This window comes from Myotis brandtii, unplaced genomic scaffold, assembly GCF_000412655.1.
Source record: "Myotis brandtii unplaced genomic scaffold, ASM41265v1 scaffold37, whole genome shotgun sequence".
Classification (NCBI taxonomy): domain Eukaryota; kingdom Metazoa; phylum Chordata; class Mammalia; order Chiroptera; family Vespertilionidae; genus Myotis; species Myotis brandtii.
In genome coordinates, this window is record NW_005364225.1 from 1,253,406 (window position 1) to 1,272,043 (window position 18,638).

The 18,638-nt window shown below is 34.6% G+C and overlaps 1 protein-coding gene across 1 annotated transcript in view; it reads left to right on the top strand.

The window, feature by feature from the left end:
- The window catches only part of CNTN5 (contactin 5), a 1,092,962-nt gene that overhangs the window by 418,447 nt on the left and 655,877 nt on the right, over positions 1-18,638 (top strand). Inside the window, exon 3 of the mRNA XM_005872208.2 lies at positions 15,508-15,631. Coding sequence (XP_005872270.1) covers positions 15,577-15,631 — 55 coding nt within the window. The 5' untranslated portion in view covers positions 15,508-15,576. The remainder of the gene's footprint in view (positions 1-15,507; positions 15,632-18,638) is intronic.

Below are 18,638 nucleotides of genomic sequence, written 5' to 3' on the forward strand. Positions count from 1 at the left end.
CAAATCATGTCTTAGAAAGGAACTTTACTTAGTTCATGAAAGCTGATTTACACAAAAGATCACAGATATGCTTTGTAAAAGTAATTTGGGCATGGCTAGAATAATTTGATGAACAATTTATGCTACAAATGATCAGCTAATAAATGGTAGCTTACAAACAAACACACATATATGCATATTCACTTATTTGGAGAATGAGGAATATAGTTGGATATTTTATTTACATGATAACTATATATTGTTTTATATCACTGTCAGAGTTACATAATTGGAATATCACTCCAGTAAACAAACTAATAAGTGTACGTTACCAGATTGGGATTACATTCTAGAGGTGAGGAGTACAGTTCTATGAGCAATGGAATAGAGTAATCTATCCCACATTGGGGTAGTCTGGGAGGGCTTTTTGAGTAGTGATAAGTCAAATACAATATAAGGATGAGTAAAAATAAGAACATTACAGATTTAAGCAAGGCATGCAAACGGTAGTACGTTGAAAGGGAGCCACTTATGTTCAGAGACCCTGAAAGAAGTCTGGGGTGATGGATTGAATAAAAGAAAGAGTGTCATGTGTTGAGGTCTGGGAAGTAGTTGGAGGCCATACCACGTAGACTGTCATAGGCCATGATGGTGAATATTGTCAATATTAATGAAGAAGCCTTTAAAGGGATTTTATGAGCTTAATGACGTGAATATTTTTTGAAATTTGTAGGTCTTACTGTAGCTGTGTGGACAACAAACTGGAGGGAGACAGTGGCAATATTAGAAGACCAGATATTGGGAACTTTTAGTGGTCCAGGCCAAAGAGGACAATAGCTAAGCGCAGGCTATTGTTGCATGGAGTGATGGGTTAACATGAGAAAAACTTGGTAGGATTTGTGAATGTATTGGATATGGAGGATGAGAGAACAGGAAATAAGGTAGTAAAACTCAAATTCATCTTTTACTTTGTTAAATGTGAGCTACAAATACTAAGCTACGTGTTAATTCTATTCCCTTCTCCTTTGGTGCTACAGAAGAAGAAGAAAAAATGTCCCTTAATATATTGTTGCCAAAATCTCCTCTGGACACATTAGAATCACATGGGAGCTCCACGCTCGGAGATTTTGATTCCCTTGGTCTGGCATATGGCCCAGGAATGGGGTTGTGTCAAAGTTTCCCCAGATGATCCTAATGTACAGCTAGATTAATAATCACTGATCTAGTGAATAATAAGTTTGACTGAACTACAAAGTTGTAGTAGAAGAGAAATAGGCAACAAGTTAGAGATAATTTACAGGCGATGAGAAATAATATAAAATATTTGAAAAATACTGTTCTCTCTTGCTCTTCCTCTCCCCCATGCCCTACCTCTCTACATTATGTTCATTTTCCTTTGGAATAAAAACCCTTCCAGATAAGGCAGACAAAATTAAACCCACTGAGCATAGCATACATTTAGAATTGTCATAGTCTTTAATTCACTGAAATTATGCTTCTTATTTAATAACATTTATTTATTTTCTTTATAATGCAGAAGAAAAAAATTAGTTAGATGGATTCTAAAAAGGGCAATTTTAGTATACTGGTTTAGTATACAATTTCCTGTCTTGGAGATGTTAAGATGTATAAGTTACATTCTCTGCTCTCAGGAATCTCAAAATAAAGAAAGGCAGATTGATAAACAAATGCACTTAATAAAATATTAAATTTAGAGTGGCATGTAACTTAGGAAAGATGCAAATAACAAGACAATCTTTTGCTTCTATTCTAAGGATATAAACCAGAAAAATGCAGCAAGCAGGACCTCACAATTTAGGGAAACGTGCTCACCAGCCCACGTGGAAGAGGAAGGGAAGAAAAACTATAGGATATGACACTAACAGTTACTTTGTCCTAAGCTTTGGAATAATTGTTTTTATACATGATATCATTAATACCCATAGAAACCGTTTGGAGAAGATATGATTAAAATTTCTGTTTTACAGAAGATAAAAGTAAAACTGAAAAACTAACTGTTCAATAGAAGTATAAAGTGAACCACAAAAGCAAGACATATCTGCCCTAACCGGTTTGGCTCAGTGGATAGAGCGTCAGCCTGTGGACTCAAGGGTCCCAGGTTCGATTCCGGTCAAGGGCATTTACCTTGGTTTCGGGCATAAGGGATGTGCAAGAGGCAGCTGATTGATGTTTCTCTCTCATCAATGTTTCTAGCTCTCTATCCTTCTCCCTTCTTCTCTGTAAAAAATCAATAAAATATATTTTTTTAAAAAAAGCAAGACATATCTGTTAATTTTAAATTTTCTAGTAGTCACATTTTTTTTAAAAGCAAAAAGAAGCAAGGGAAATTAATTATAAATCATATAATAAAAATAAAACTAATTACTTCAATATTTTATATTTATTTGTTATATGGTTTTTGAAGCCCAGTGTGCATTTTACAATTATAGAATCACAATATGGCTAATGGCTACTCCAGCTCAGACGTAGAGTTTTAAATAAGTTGTCTAAGGTTTGTTCATTACTAGAAGAGAGTAGAGCTGAGATACAAACCTGTGTGGTCTAAACCCCTATCATGAGCTCTTAGATCCTGTCCTTCTTCAGAAGATAAACTCCTAGATACACAAATCTAACTTGAGACGGTCTTACTAGTACAGAATTTTCTAATACATTCAAAGAATTCTGTGCATCCTTATTCACACAAGAATATACATGGTCTTAAAGATGTTAAGTACAATCCCAAAGGATTCACAACTCGTAGATAATTCAGTAGATACTGAACTCACAAATGTCCACTTTCAAATCTCATATTTCAACTCTATCACCACCAGAAATAACTGGGTTCACTGAAGAAGGAATTCAAAGCTCATCAGGCTCTCACTGGATAGAAAAGATCACAATTAGAAACCAAGCAGGATGTCCTTGTGACCAAGCATCCCCCTGTTGTTTGTTTAGTTTGCCTGTGCCTTTTCAATCTCTTCAAACATCACTCCTACCACTACCAACACCACTGCACCAAAAAGATTCAGTTAACAGCGTATGGCCTATAGGGCTGGTGTTTTCCCAGGTTTTCTATCGACAAACAGCTATAAGAGGTGTGTAACTAAGCATCTCAGAACCATGACCAGTATTTAGATTACACATGGGTGTGTTAGGAATACATCACCCCATGGGCACGATGCTGCCCGGATGGCACAGCCCTCTGGGAAATACCAGAGGTAAGTCTCAGGCAACCAGGAAGTGGGAGGGTACCTCAATGCTTTATCATTAATGGCCTAGAAAATTTCACGTTATGGTGTCTTGGGTTTTAAATTAAATGTCAAATGTAATTTGCCACTGAAAATGTGAAGTGTGGAACTGCCCTCGGAGGTTCTGAGAGCTCAGTTCTCTAATTGGTGGCTGCCTAATCCTGAGTTAAAACAGTTAGAGATCATTATTTGGTGAATTGTCACACTCGTCTGCCTAGTAATGTGTGAATATTTGCCTCCTTCACTTTGAATCCATAGTAAACTCTTGGGACGTTATTTAAAATGTGCGGAGTTCAATGTGATATTAAATACAATGGACGCGATAAACTGTTCCCTTTGGGATCATGCCACCATTGATGTCCTGATCCCTCTGACATTTAGTCTATCACACAAGGAAATTTGTGAGAGAAACTGAAGCAGCACATATACCATGTGTAGTCGTTTATTTATTCATATTTTTTTCCTGCTGACAAGGGTCTGTATTAACAATAGGCCTAATAATAGGATTTTCAATCCACTTTAATGTGTTAGTGTTATATCTCTCTGAACTACCTGTACATTAGTGCTAATTATGAGGGGGTTAAGGCTAAAGAGGCAGGTTTAAAAATGAAAACATCGTTTTTATTTCCAGTTTTAATTAGAAACTTTAAGAAAGCACGTGCAATTAAATATGCTCATAAAAATAATAGATACATTCCTATAATGCTAGTCAATTTTTGTAGCACTATTAACATCATTCAGTGTGGCAGTTTTAAGAATGTATTGGAGTAATTCAAGTGGAAAGTGGCTAAGAACAAACTTAACAGCATTTAACCACCATAACTGCCGCAGAACAGCAAGTGCCTCTTCGCGTCTCCAGAAGCAGCTCTTTTGCTTTACAGTCGCATCATGAAGTGAACCGCTCACCTACCTCGTTGTACTCCTTGTTTCTAAGAACAATTAGTCTTGTAATAAATGTACACAGTTTCAGAATAAAAATAATTTCACTTGAAAAATGTATAATTGCAAACATAATTTGCAAAGGAAATATTAATGTGGCCAGATTTTCCTATTGCCAAGGGAGTGACTTATGTTACCTGCAGTAATAAACTGTTTGGCAAGTGTCCTCCTCCATAGAGCAGGTAGACCCAGGTGAACGTGAGAGATTACGTTCAGGATGTCTTAGAGGCCATGGGCCATAGGTCCAGGCAGCGCACTTCACGATGGGATGTCAGAATGTGGTGTGAAGCCAGCAAGCACTCTCCTTTTTCATTTGAATGTCAGCTAGGAGTCACTTCCTTATGTTCCCTTTCACCCCAACTTTCTGAATATAATAAAGACAGATCTCATATGTGCTTTATTTCCAAAACATGGTCACGTTCATACTTCTGTTTAATTCTGTCAGCAACCTTATGTGGTAGAATATTATAATGCCACGTTAGATGTGAAAAACGTCTTAGAACTTATCCAGTCCGTAGAGTAAAAGAGCATTATGATATATGTTGGTTTTATTCATACATAGCTTGAGCTTCATACCGGGTCTAGTCTAAATGATCATATATTCTAAACTGATAAGCTTTAAATTAAGTTTTATTAGAATGCTATAGTTCATTGCAAAGTGGAACAGTTTTATGTTGCTAGTTAAGATGTAAATTACTGAAAGACTGCTTCTGACATCTTTCATTTATATCTGAGGAAGCTAAGTGTCAGAAAGTTTTAAACAATATCACATAACTAACACATTTACAACTCATGTCTGGTCTTTCAAAATCTTATGTTCTTTCCATAATATCATAAATGCCTCCCATGCTATAGTAACTTAGAAAAAGTATTTAAGAAGCTTTCTAAATTCTTATAGGGAATGTGTATAACACTAAAGAGTTTGTACCATACATTTCTATCATTCATCTCACTAATAGCCCCACTGTTCTAATTATTAATTAAGATTATTAATTTAGAAGATTGATTCAGTAATCTTGTTTTTGTAATATATTTTAAAGTTTAGATTTTTTTTTCTTTTGTAAAAATGTCTAAGCAATTACATACAGTATATTCAAAGCTGGAGAATTTGCCTTGATTACAGATACTTTGTGGTCTTTTTTTTTTTTTTCAATTCATTTGAGAAAAAGTGAGCCAGTTCCATAAGCATTCTCCTCCTCCTCATGCTTTGCCCTTGAATTAAGCGGCTTGCTTTGGTGGATGATAAGGAAAACAAATTACAGAGAAGATGTCTGTATAGTAGGAAGCATCTATATTGGGCAAAATGCCCAAGAACTAAGGCTGATTAAACGTGTGCTGAGTTTTCAAGACCCAAAATAAAGAAAGACAATGCATGTTCGACAATCACAATGTCATACATGCTTGACATTAGGATTTGCTTTTGTTTGCTTTGTTGGCAATTTGATGATAAATCCATCACAGGTGATCACTATTAAGTGTCTAACTATGCCAGGCACTTTTCTGGGTACTTTGGAAACAAGTATAGCCAAGATATAGCTTATACATTAAAAGTGTTCACAAGTTTAGACCAGAAGACAAGTTCATAGGTGCTACAATATTATAGGTGAGAACCGTGATATAAACAACGTATTACAAAAGCACAGCAACGTGCTAGATTAATGTAGAAGCCGACAAAAATATTTGAAAGATTCAAAACTTGAAATACAGGAAAAAAAACATCATCAGTCTAAGGAACTCTAAAGGAATTTCAGTCACGGGAAGGAGCATGGGCAAAGAAGAAGCATAATCAGCTTGGAAAGGGCAAGTAATGCTTAATGACTACGAGCAACCTCCACAGGGAGGCTGTGTCCATCTTGCTGTGTTAAATCAGCACTACTAGCACAGAACATAGTGTATGATAAATGCTCAGGTGCTCAATGAGGAATGAATGAAAATTTAGGTGCCCTAACCAGTTTGGCTCAGTGGATAGAGCATCAGCCTGCGGACTCAAAGGTCCCAGGTTTGATTCTGGCCAAGGGCATGTACCTGGGTTGCGGGCACATCCCCAGTAGGAGGTGTGCCGGAGGCAGCTGATCGATGTTTCTCTCTCATCGATGTTTCTTGATCTCTATCCCTCTCCCTTCCTCTCTGTAAAAAAAAATCAATAAAATATATTTTAAAAAAGAAAATTTAGGGTGTATATGGGAGATATGTAAGTCTAACCAAGAACACATACTGATCATAAATATGGTTGCAACAAAAAGAAGCTCAAAGAACATGCAATAAACATAATAAAATCAAAAAGAGAAATATAATAATTCACAGTTCTAGTTGATTTCAACACTTTATTCTCAACCGCCGCTGGTCACTGCCCTCCACCCCCATTGCCGTCCCCTCCCTCTGCCCGCTGGCACGTGCTTTGGCTGGCCTGGTGCTGCCTGCTGGCCCGCTCCACCACTCGCCTTATGGTCATTCTGCCATTCGGTCAATTTGCATGTTATGCTTTTATTATAAAGGATAAGATGCTAATATTGGGGGAAGAAAGGTAAAAGTCACATAAACCCTTCCTTTACTTTTTTTCAACTACTGCCTCCCTGTGAATCTATAGTTATTTCAAAAATAGTTTAGAAAATCATTTGTAATATATAAATCTGCTACTTACTTTAGATTATGAAATAGAACAATCTGCTTGATTTTCCCTTCCCCAATTTCTTGACTTATACAAAAATCAACTTAAGGATGATGTCTTCTTCAAACAATAAACAATAGTATTTGGTTGGGCAGTCAAAAATATTTCGATTTAATACGTTTTAAGGTTGGGGAATAGCTGAGAGGAGCTACAAATGTCTTAAATACTAAGCCTTAGCAACTTAATGTTATGAAAAAAGTTACTATAACATGACATGGTTTTACACTTTCCAATTCTCTTACTGGTCAGATCTTGATAAGCCGATTTATTCATTTTACTGAAACTGAAATTATACTGGGCCCTTGGGATCCCTGTCAGAGTGCTCTCCTGTGTGGGCTCTGAACCTCGTAGTCCTGGAAGGTCCTACACACTTAAAAATTCTCTCCTGAATTATTTGATGGATAAGAGTACAATTGATTGAAGTATATCTTGTCTTTCATAATTTACCTATATTTGCAACTCTGTAAACTAAACATTTAAGAATGTTCTGAGCTCTTTAACTGAATTAAGGGAAACAACGTGAGGAAATATATGCTCATTTGGGGGTTTTAGACTTTTTAGTTGTGAGGCTTCAAGGAGTTAATGAAATCAGGTAACATTGCTGAGCACCAGGAAAGGCCTGTGCAGAGAGGCCTTTTTTATCAGGGAGTTGGCTTTGCCCGGAATTTAGTGTTTTTTCATTTTCCTTGCTAGTCCCTATTGACCTGGTCACATTGTTCCTCCGCAGTTACTGTGTGAGAAAAATCAATAGTTGTCATTTGTATTAAAGTCTGAAGTATAAAAAGATGCAGTGCATATTCCTGTAGCCTCTTGTTTTCATTCATTGAGATTTCTTTATAAATCCTTTGTCAACAACATAGAAGATGACACTTACAGATTCTTGTCATATAGCTAGTAAAATTCCACTAGGGGAGCTGCCTAATATTTTATAACAATGCTGTATTTATATGGGGCATGTTCCCAAGTTTGTGTTTGTTTGTTTGATTTTTTTTTTTTTTTGGCTTTCTTTGTCATTTAGCAGCCCTATTTTCCATGTCTTTAGAGAATATAAATTTTTCAGGCAAAATGTTTTAATATGGAAATGAAGAACAAAGATGTGTGTGATTCTTAAGGGGATTGCTATTAGCTGTTTCAAACATTGCCTTGGATTTAGCTACAATTCCCACTTTAACTATGCGCCTATAATAAAACATTGTTTATATACAATTTAGTCCTCTGGTATCTACTGCCAGACCAAGATAATGATTCAAAATGCCAGTTTTCTGAGGACAGAAGGGTTAAATTTTAAGTAAATCATTAAAACCCAATTCAACCAAAATTAAGTGAGCACAATTATTGTTATTTTAACTGTCTTCGAAAGATCCTTGTTCCTCTATTTAAATAAATTAAAAGAGGATTAAATATCAGTCTAAATGTGGGTCCATCTCTCTTGCTACAGACCATGACTCTAAAATCTTATTGAAATCACGTTATGCAAAGGACATCTTTATTGCCCTTAGTTAAGCAACTTAATAATTCATTTTATCCTTTCCACAACTAGATATTTTGAAATAAGGAATTTTATGGTAAGGGGTGTGTGAGTATTTCTGGAAGATATACAACCCTAATTAGGTTTGCAAATGAAAAATTATTTTAATTAGCTGGCCTCCCAAATGTTTGAGGTGGACTAGTGGGAGATGTGACAAGATGCATAGATCGTATCAAACTGTGGAGACCTTCTAATGTGATACTAAGCAATTTAGGTTTCTGTTTCACGCGACGGGAGAAGTTGTGCATGTGCTAAATTCCGTGTAAAAGTGTTTTAAATATATAATTTCTCTTCATTACCAAATAGCTGTGCAATCTGAGAAAATTTACTTAACCTCTAACTATCTCAGATTTATCATCTTTAAAATGAGAGTGTATAGATTTGTCTCATGGAGCTCTCGTTATTAAGTGAGTGCCCTAAGGTAAAGCGTTTAGAACACTTCCAGGCGTATAGTAAACATGTGTGTTAGCTTCTGTTATGTTCCTTTTACTCATTTCAGAACTTCCCACTGCAATTATTTTTTCTTCTATCTGATGACTATCATGTGTTATTTTTTAAAGATTTACTATCAACAAACTCAGTTTTCCCCCAGTTTTATGAAGACATAATTGACCTCTCAGTTGTTGATTGAGTGGGAAGAGCTTTATTTAGCTGGTAACCTTTCATTTTGGCTGTGTTTAGAATTATAGATTGACAGTCATTTCTTCTCAGCATATTACTCCAAACTTTTTTGGATGCCATCACTGCTGTCATTAGGTCAACTGAGATCCTGATTTTTCTACTTCTCTAATTAATACCTCTTTTTCTCTCCGCTGTTTTTTATCTTGAATATGCAGCATTTTCAGTGATTTGCTGAGGTGGTCACTCTTGGGTGTGTGTGGCTTTGTTTTGTTTTTCAGGCCTCCCTGAATCTTAAAATTGTTCAATTTCATCAGTTCTGGAAAAGTTTAGCAATTATCCCTTCACATAGCATTTTATCCCATTCTCTTTCTTTTTCTGGTAGTCTGATGGATATATAAGACATTCTAACTGTATGCTTTATTCTGTTTATCTTTCTTTCATATTTTATACCCATTTGTCTTACTGGGGATAAATTTCTCCATCTCTGTTTCTTATTTTTCATAATACTAATTTCTTTTTGTGTAAAAGCAGACCGCATACATTTGTTTGAGCATCTGTGTCTGAAAAGTCAAATGTCTGATGTCTACAACATCTGATTCCGACTTTGACTGTTTCTATTGATTCTCTCACTCATAATGATATTTTCCTGTATATTTGGTGAATATCGACTATGAATTTTTAATTATGAGATTTTCTTTTTCCTTTCCACCCATTCTTGTGATTTAAGACTGAAATTTTTATTTTATTATTCGCTGGGTAGTGTATTTCTGTGGGGAGATATTTCTAGCTCATTCTAACTATGATTTTGAAGCCCTTTGGCATATTAGATATACAGAGGAGGGCAAAAGTAGGCTTACAATTATAATACAAATGAATAATACAATAATTAAGACATAATAATACAAAAATAAACTCTGTGTTTTGCAGACTTATAACAGTAGACTTACTTTTGGCACCCCTGTATAGAATTTCTTAATGTTTATTTTTACCTTATGTGGCCCTAGGCCTTCTTTTTGGTCCCACACATTCAGACAAGCTATAAACACTGACCTAAAGTTGATTGGGATTTAGTAAGTGGCCTAACAGTGAAAGTTAGCTTCATGTCTCAGCTTGCTGCTTTTATCTAGTTTTGATCTTTAATAAGTTTTATTTTTTTTGAATCAGTTTATTGAGGCATTTAAACATATTTTACAATATAAATTGTAATATTTTAAGAACTCAATTTTGTCATGGCACCTAGTTCCAATATTACCAGAAGGGGAAATATGCTGTCAGCTGGCCATGGATGGTGCCCAGCATCCCACACAAGTCCTGTCAGAATTTGCATGGAGGCTGGCATCAGGCTCAATGAGGCACTGTTCTGTCTTCACCCTTTTCCTATGTCAATCACCAGATGACAGGAATTATCGAATATTTCTGACACCATATTCCTAGAGTCAGTGTCTTTTTCCCCCTGATTTCTGCCTTTATTAAATGCACTATGTGGTATTAGGTAATCTTGTGTTTTAAATAAAATTACAAAGTTGACTTAAGGTCTCAAAAGACTAGTGATTCTCTTTCTTAAATCTTTGCTGTATGTACACTTTTCTTCAAAGCAAATTCTGTTAAGGTAAAAAAATGTTCTTAGTTTTAAAAAGATGAGAAAGACCAGAACTATGCTTAATTACACTGTCAAAAATCATATTAGGGCAAATTCTGTTAAGGTAAAAAAAAAATGTTCTTAGTTTTAAAAAGATGAGAAAGATCAGAACTATGCTTAATTACACTGTCAAAAATCATATTAAAAAAATACCTCCAAAACGTCTAAACATTATGAGCTCAGATTTCCATCTACAACCCATAGTACATTGTCAAGGACACAAAATATAATTTATTTTGTTGTGATTCACAATATCATAACTCGCTCTGGTTATGTTTGAAGGTGAGAATTCTGTTCATCCACCTCCTGACACGGCTGCATGGTCCTCAAGGGATGTATGATAGTCAGCATGACAAGACCAGCACACTTTCTTTTGTTTCTCCGCTAGATCTTCTGTTGCATTTTATTATCTATATTTTGTCCAGGTGCATTGGGGTAGAAAACTTCAAGGACACGTAGAAAACAATTTCTCATAAAGGCTTTTTTTCAATGTTACTTTTCTGTGAGCCTCGCCCTGGCCTTGCTCAGCCTGGAAAGGATAGTCATTCCAGGCAAAAGTGGCACTAGTCCCTGTCTTAGCAAAGAGTTGGGACAGAGAATAAGGTACAGAGAAAAAGAGATGTTTGATCATTTTATTCTTTTCAACCAAACTTAATTCCAAATCCCTCTTATTATAGCTCTGTCACATACTAATCAAAGTAGAAACACTTTTACTCGACTTCCACTGTTCTTTATAAAAACTTTTAATATGTTTTATTGATTTCAGAGAGGAAAGGAGAGGGAGAAAGAAATGGAAACATCAATGATGAGAAAGAACCATTGATCGGCTGCCTCCTGCACACCCCCTACTGGGGATCAAGCCCACAACGAGGGCATGTACCCTGACTGGGAATCAAATTGTCACCTCCTGGTTTAAAGGTCGACGCTCAACCACTGAGCCATACTGTCCGCGCCCACTGTTCTTATTTGCCAAGTAATTGACATCCTTTATTATCTCCTCTATCTGTTCATGGAGGGTGTACATGTTGATGATATTAAGAAATTCAAATAAACATTATGCAGAGAAATGACTTATGAGTGCACCAAGAATGAGAGTATTGTCTGTATGAAAAAACCCCAAAGCTAATAGTTTTGAAAAAAATCAATAAAATGAATGACTTAGGAAATGTGTGTGAGAAACTGTATAAAAATTACAAAAACCTTCAATAATGCTATCATCAGACAACTTCACATGTTTCTACACCACTTTAAAGAAAATAAAAATTGTATATGACATATTACAGGCAGGATATATATTTTAAAAAGACTCCTGATGTTAAAATAAAAGAAAGAATTTTCCCAGCAGAATACTATCACATAAAAAATTTCATTCTTATATAAGATGGGCCAATAATGTAGCGTTATATTATATTAGTTAAGTCACAACATTTAAGTTATGAGTGCATGATTTTTAACTGATTTTTTATTAACTGAGTACCAGCCCTGATTGTGGCAGATGAGAGCTTCTGGAGACTTTGTAGACATTGCCACAAATTCTTTGGTAGGAGATGATGTCGCTGAAAGGTCTATATTACTTTTACCTCTGTTCTGGCTTTTGCTAGCTATGTGATTTCGGCCAGTTATCTTCATAAAAAAGAGATGTCAAGCCCTAGCTGGTTTGGCTCAGAGGACTGAAGGGTCCCAGGTTCGATTCCAGTCAGGGGCACATGCCCAGGTTGCGGGCTTGATCCCCAGTGAGGGGCATGCAGGAGGCAGCCAATCAATGATTCTCTCTTATCATTGATGTTTCTAATATATATATATATATATATATATGTATATTTTAAAAAAAGAGGGATGTCAAGTTACTTAACAGAGGTTGTATAAGTAAAGTGCATAACATAGTGCCTGGCACATAGAATTACATAAATGTTAGCTGTTATTATTATGGAAAATTTAAGAAATAGTGATTTGTCTTTCTTGTATTATCTTTTGCAAAATAAATTACTTATGAGAGACTCTAGTTTATTTAATAATTATTACTCAAAAAGATTAATTTAATACCTATTGAAAACAGGCATGGTATGTTCTGGATGCTGTGTCTACAAAGGTGAAGAAGACAGTCTTGCTTTTATGGCTATTACATCCCAATAATACTGATAATTGCTAAGAAGAGAAATAAAGCAGGGACAATGCAGTAAAATCCAGTGACAAGGCTGACAGAAATGTTTGAGGTGGCATGCCATTTTAAGCAGAATGATCAAGAAGAATTGAGGAGCCATCTTCAAAGATTTGAAGCTATGCAGTAGGGTAAAAACTGCCGATCAAGGAGCCAGGCAAAGGAAGCAGTGAGACGATGAATGCTTGACATATTTGATGAGCAACAAGAAAATCAGTGTGGTGGGACTGGAGTACAGAACGCTAGAACATGAAATCAGAAAGTTAGGAGGGGACCAGGTTAAAAATGGTCTTGTAGACCTACCACATAAGCAATTTGGATTTTACTTAAAAAATAAACCACTGAAACGGGGAAATAATGTAGCCTGATTTATGTTATTAAAATATAATTCTAACTGTGATGTGATAGCCTATAAGTGGCCCAACTATAGGAAATTGTTTCTACAGAAATGGAGAGAGATCAGCAGGCAATAATAGATTTTTTTTTCTCTCTCACTTAATATCTTTACACACTCATATACACACATCATTAACAAGGAGGCAGTTTTCTATATGCACCTTTAAGAAAAAAATAACTGATTTGTATTCAGGTGGCAACATGCTGTCACTTGATTTATTTTATATAGCATATGTTTAATAATCTTATTTCAGACTCCAGTAAAGATGTGATATTTTTAAATACTTGTCTATGCAATCAACTGCACAATGCATGGATTATTTATAATTTATGGCTTAATACTAAAGCAGTGGTCTGCTTATTTTACTTTACTTGCAAATATTTGTAATAACCAAGGAAAAATTGTCTCAGCACTGAAATAAGGTCTTTTTAAAATAGGAGGGTTTTTTGTTGTATTTGATTAATAGTTTCCAAATTAAAATTTATAGCTTTTCAATTTATCCATGAATAACAACAGTTTAATGTACAACTATTAGTCTCAGTTAAGATATACATCCTGCCCTGGATGGTTTTTCTCAGTGGTTAGAGCGCCCATGGACTGAATGAAGGGTTGTTTGTTCAATTTCTGGTCAAGGGCAGGTACCTGGGTTGCAGGTTTGATCCCTGGCCTCAGCTGGGACTCTTGTAGGAGGCAACCAATCCATGTGTCTCTGTCCTGTGATTAACTTCTGTGAATATGGGCACATGTACATGTGTGTGCGTGCAAGCATATATTTAAGACAATAGAGGAAATTGTGTATAAAGAGGGAAATATCAGTTTGAGGAACATGGGCTGAGCAGAAGCTCATCAAAACAAGTTAAGCAAAACTATAGTGGCTCCTCAGAACTTACATTGTGGGTTGAAAATTCACCATTTCAAATATGCAGTTCTCATGAATCATAATCATAGTTCTAGCAACTTTAGGTCTCTAATGGTTGTGTGAAGTGCTGGTTTTCTTTTCCTTTCTGAAAAAAGCAGTGTATAAAAATAAAAATGTTTTAAACTGTAAAAATATTAGTGATAAAGTTGTTTTTGTTCTTCAAATTATATTTATTTCTGATTTACTTGGAAGAAAATAATAAGAATAAATGTATCTGTTCAAGAGGTGGCTAGGAATCAACCATTATTAACTCATTACCTTTCTTCTCCATTACTGATCCCTAGCCATGTAATTAAAATAGCTTACCAAGGCTTAGATTTAAAAGTATGAATAAAATGGAATTAATGGTATTAACATTATTAAGGTAGAAGACTAATAAGATATTCCCCTCTTTGGGTATAACTATATTAAATTATAACTTAGCGGCGAAGGGGGATGCTTATATTTTTAAGATGTTTTCTCAAAGATAGATATAACCTCTGAGTCTGTAAGAGAAACCAATTGCCAAGAAGCAGTTGTTATTTAAAAATCATGAATATACTATACAATTATTTCTCAATTTAATCGCTTCCGGCCTTGAAGGACTGCACCAACACCTGAAAACCCAGAACTTACTTGTTTATTATAGAAATCTCTAACGGACATCTGTCCAGTTCTTGCAGGAAGTTTCATGCTAGAATTTTACATTTTTAATGTTTATTGTACCTTTCAGAACAAGTAAATGGACCAAAGGTTATTAATGTGCTATAGTAATTATTGTTATAAAAATGGCATTAGACAAAAAATTTAAATATTCATGAAAATCCTTATTTCCCTAAGGTTTGGTTAGGAAAAGATGCTGAGAGAAATCGCTCACCAAAGGAGGGAACTATAACACAGTATAGATCATCACAGGAGTTATAAACAAAGGCAGCTGACATTAATAATTAAGTGAGAAAAATTCCCTATGGAGGTTGAGATGAGCTACAGGCACATGTGTAAAGTCACTTGGCTAATTGATCATTAGTTATGTTCTAGACTAGAGGAATATATATTAATGTAACTCGTTTCTCTACTGTATTTTTCTAGTCCAATAATTTGTCTAATGTAATAAATATAGCTCTTATACATTCCCTGTGAGAAAAAAAAATCATCTCCATTAGAGCCTGATGTTTTTATTATGTGCAAGCAAGTATTCAATATAAATAAATGTGATAGGGAAAGTTTATCACTTCTCTAAAGTTTTTTGTGTTACACTTTAAATTAATTCTAATAGAAATTGTATTATTGTTGTCAATATCCAAATATATATATTAATCTGACCTTAGCACTGAAAGCTATTTACCATTTTATTATGAGATTTTAAAATTGATTTGCATTCACGTTTTTGTTTATTTTCTGCGTTTTTGAAAACTGTTATCTATCTCAACAGGGCATTCTTTAATGAAGAAACGTTAGAGCTGCTTACCACACTGCAACACGGGAGATTTTAGTGAAGAACATGGCTTCCTCTTGGAAACTAATCCTGTTTCTGTCAGTCGCTGGGTGTCTTTCAGGTAAAAATCCTGCTTTATGTATCAAATAATGAAAATATATAAAAGCCTTCATTACACGTCTCCAGGTGTTCATTTAAATATATTAGTATTCATACTTTTCAACAAAAGAAAAACAACCCTTAAACCTTTGTTAGATTGCAAAGAGTCATATACAACTCAATATAATAAGATACTTAGAAAAATGCTATATAAATGTTAATAAAATGAATAGCCACCTCATTTCATTGATTTTCATTTATAATATAAATCATTGTTAGCCTTCAGAATATTTGGCAATATATATATTTATAATTTGTAGCAGGTAATTATAAAGATATCTCATTATCATGCTAAATTTCACCATATAAAAGCAGAATCATGCTGGCTTTATTACACACACACACACACACACGCACACACACACACGCAGTCATTTATGGGCATCTCTAACACAGTGTTTTTTCTTCATTGTCTTGGCTTCTCTAACTTTGTTTTGATCAATTTTATTGTTCTATATTTTAGATCTAAAGTTAGAAATTTTATTCTGCAAAAGTAGTTTATGTTTTGGGGGGAGTAATATTATCATAATGCTAAGAATTAATATGCCAGAAGCCTTTTTGTTTAAATTTAAGAATTTCTATAAATTATATTGTAGTGGTGATTAAATGCTATACATGGAACATTCCAGTGACTAGATTTAACTCAGTGGCTGTGGTCTCTTATTAAGTACTATCAATGTAACTTCAACTGCATATGATGGATGATTCTCCCTAGAGCCAAAAAGTCATCCTCAATTTAGGTTGGGCTCAAAACTTTGAAATTCAAAGGAATATCTTTACATACAGATATAAATATAGTATTTCAGTCATAATAAATGCATATGTTTAAATGTACATGTTTACCTGTATTTAAGGCTTTTAAAATATAGATAAAAACCTCTTTCTTATTGAAATGCAAGTAATTAACTGTAAAAACAACAAAACAGTATTAATATGTTGTTATTCTATATGAGCACCATTTCTTCCAGGAAAAAAACAGGTTTCAGAAGAGACATGAAAGGTAAGGTAAGACCTCTATAAAATGTTGATAGAGCATCTGTGAAAAAGTGAACAAATAAGTAAATACCTTCAGAGATATTTAAAGTTAAATGAAAACCCTGGTATATTAATATTATAGTTACCTAAAAAAAAGAAATAGTCTTCAAACATTTTATCCTATTTAGGTTCTTTCTGTGGAGTTTTATGGTCTTCCCTGCTGATCTAGTCTTTTTCTCTTGTACCTTTCCAACATTACTCACCTTTCGTACTCCTAAACTAACTGAAGGGAATGGAGACAGGCTGTGAGATAAAATAAAGGATGCCCAATTAAGTTTGAATTTCAAATAAACAAGTAATTTTTTTTTAGTTTCAGTATGTACCATGCAACATTTTATTTTATTTAAAATTTAAATGTAATGGGTGCCCAGTGTTTTTATTTATTAATCTGGCAATGCTTGGTGGAGAGAGAGTATTGGTCTGTAAAATCACTCCAAGGTTTTCTTTTTGTGTATTGGTCCAACATGATTCTCCCAGACCATTTATATGGGAGATAAATCTCAAAGGAGAGATTATCCTGTGGTTGTGCAAAGATGAAAATATTCGGCCTGATAATTTCTAGGCTTCCAGCTCATAAGGGAACCAAAATGCTGTTCTTTCCATAGAGTAAAATGAGACATTGGAAGGTAGGAAAATGAGGCTGAGATTGGAGGTAAGTTACTACTCAAATATTGTAGACAAAACTGGTAAAAAGTTGAAAACGAAGGACATTTCTCATTTTTATATGAAATTTGATTTTAATCACCTGTATTTAAATTAAGCATCTATAAGTTATTTTTTAAAAACTGATTAATTTCTTCTCTGCTGTAGATACCTGTTTATAATTGATTAGGTACTTGAAAGAATCAGTTTTCAAGGATAATTATATTCAAAACTTTCGCCTTTACCTTCTTATTTTAACAAATTATTCTGGAGGTACAGTCTTTATTTTGCTCTTGTTACTTGTTAATACTTACTTACCTTCAATATTTATTATTTTGCATGTTATGCTATAGTTTTCTGTGGTCACTGCCTTTATTTATCTATGAGTGTCGTATTAGAGGACCTGTTGGCACATTAACTTGATTACTCCTACAGAGAATGAGGGAAATTAAACTATAGGGCATGAGCACATTTTATGTTGTTGCTGCTCTTTGAACCAGCAAAACCTATTAAAGAAATAAGAGATGATCCAGGCTGTATCTCCTATTTGCCTTATTTATTTTAATTAATTAATTAATTAATTAGTTAGTTAGTTAGTTAATTAATTATTTATTTCATTGCTCTTCAGAGATAGTGGAAGGGAGTTGGCGAGGGAGAGGAAGAGAAAGAGAGAGAGACATTGATGTGACAGAGACACCATCAATTGATTGTCTCCCACATAAGCCCTAACCAAAGGCCAGAAGCAAACCCACAACCCAGGTACCTGCCCTTGACTAGGAATCGAACCTGAGACCCTTCAGTGTGCAGGCCCATGTTCTAACCATTTAGCGCACTGTCCAAGGCTATTTTTTCATTTCTTAATGGATGGATTATCTGGAGTGTGTTTAACTAGGAAACACAACGCTATGTTTAAAAATTGGTTCAGAGCCATAAAAGGCTGACAGATTTCACAGGAATATACAAACTCATATTAACAGTGTACTCAATCAAAACAATGAGATACCACTACACATATCAGAATGCCTAAGATCTAGAAAAACAAACCAGTAAAAACAATGCCAATTGCTGGTGAGGATGCAGAAAACTGCAATGTTCATTCATTGCTAGAAGAAAAAGTGGTACAGCCACTTTGCAAGAGGATTGCGCAACATTTACATAGTTAAACAGTCTTACCAAATAATTAAACAATTGGACTCCTAAGCATGTACCTACGTGATTGTATTTTATTTTATTTTTTAATCAATTTTATTTTTATACAAACCATTTTTATTGTGATAAAATATACATAATGT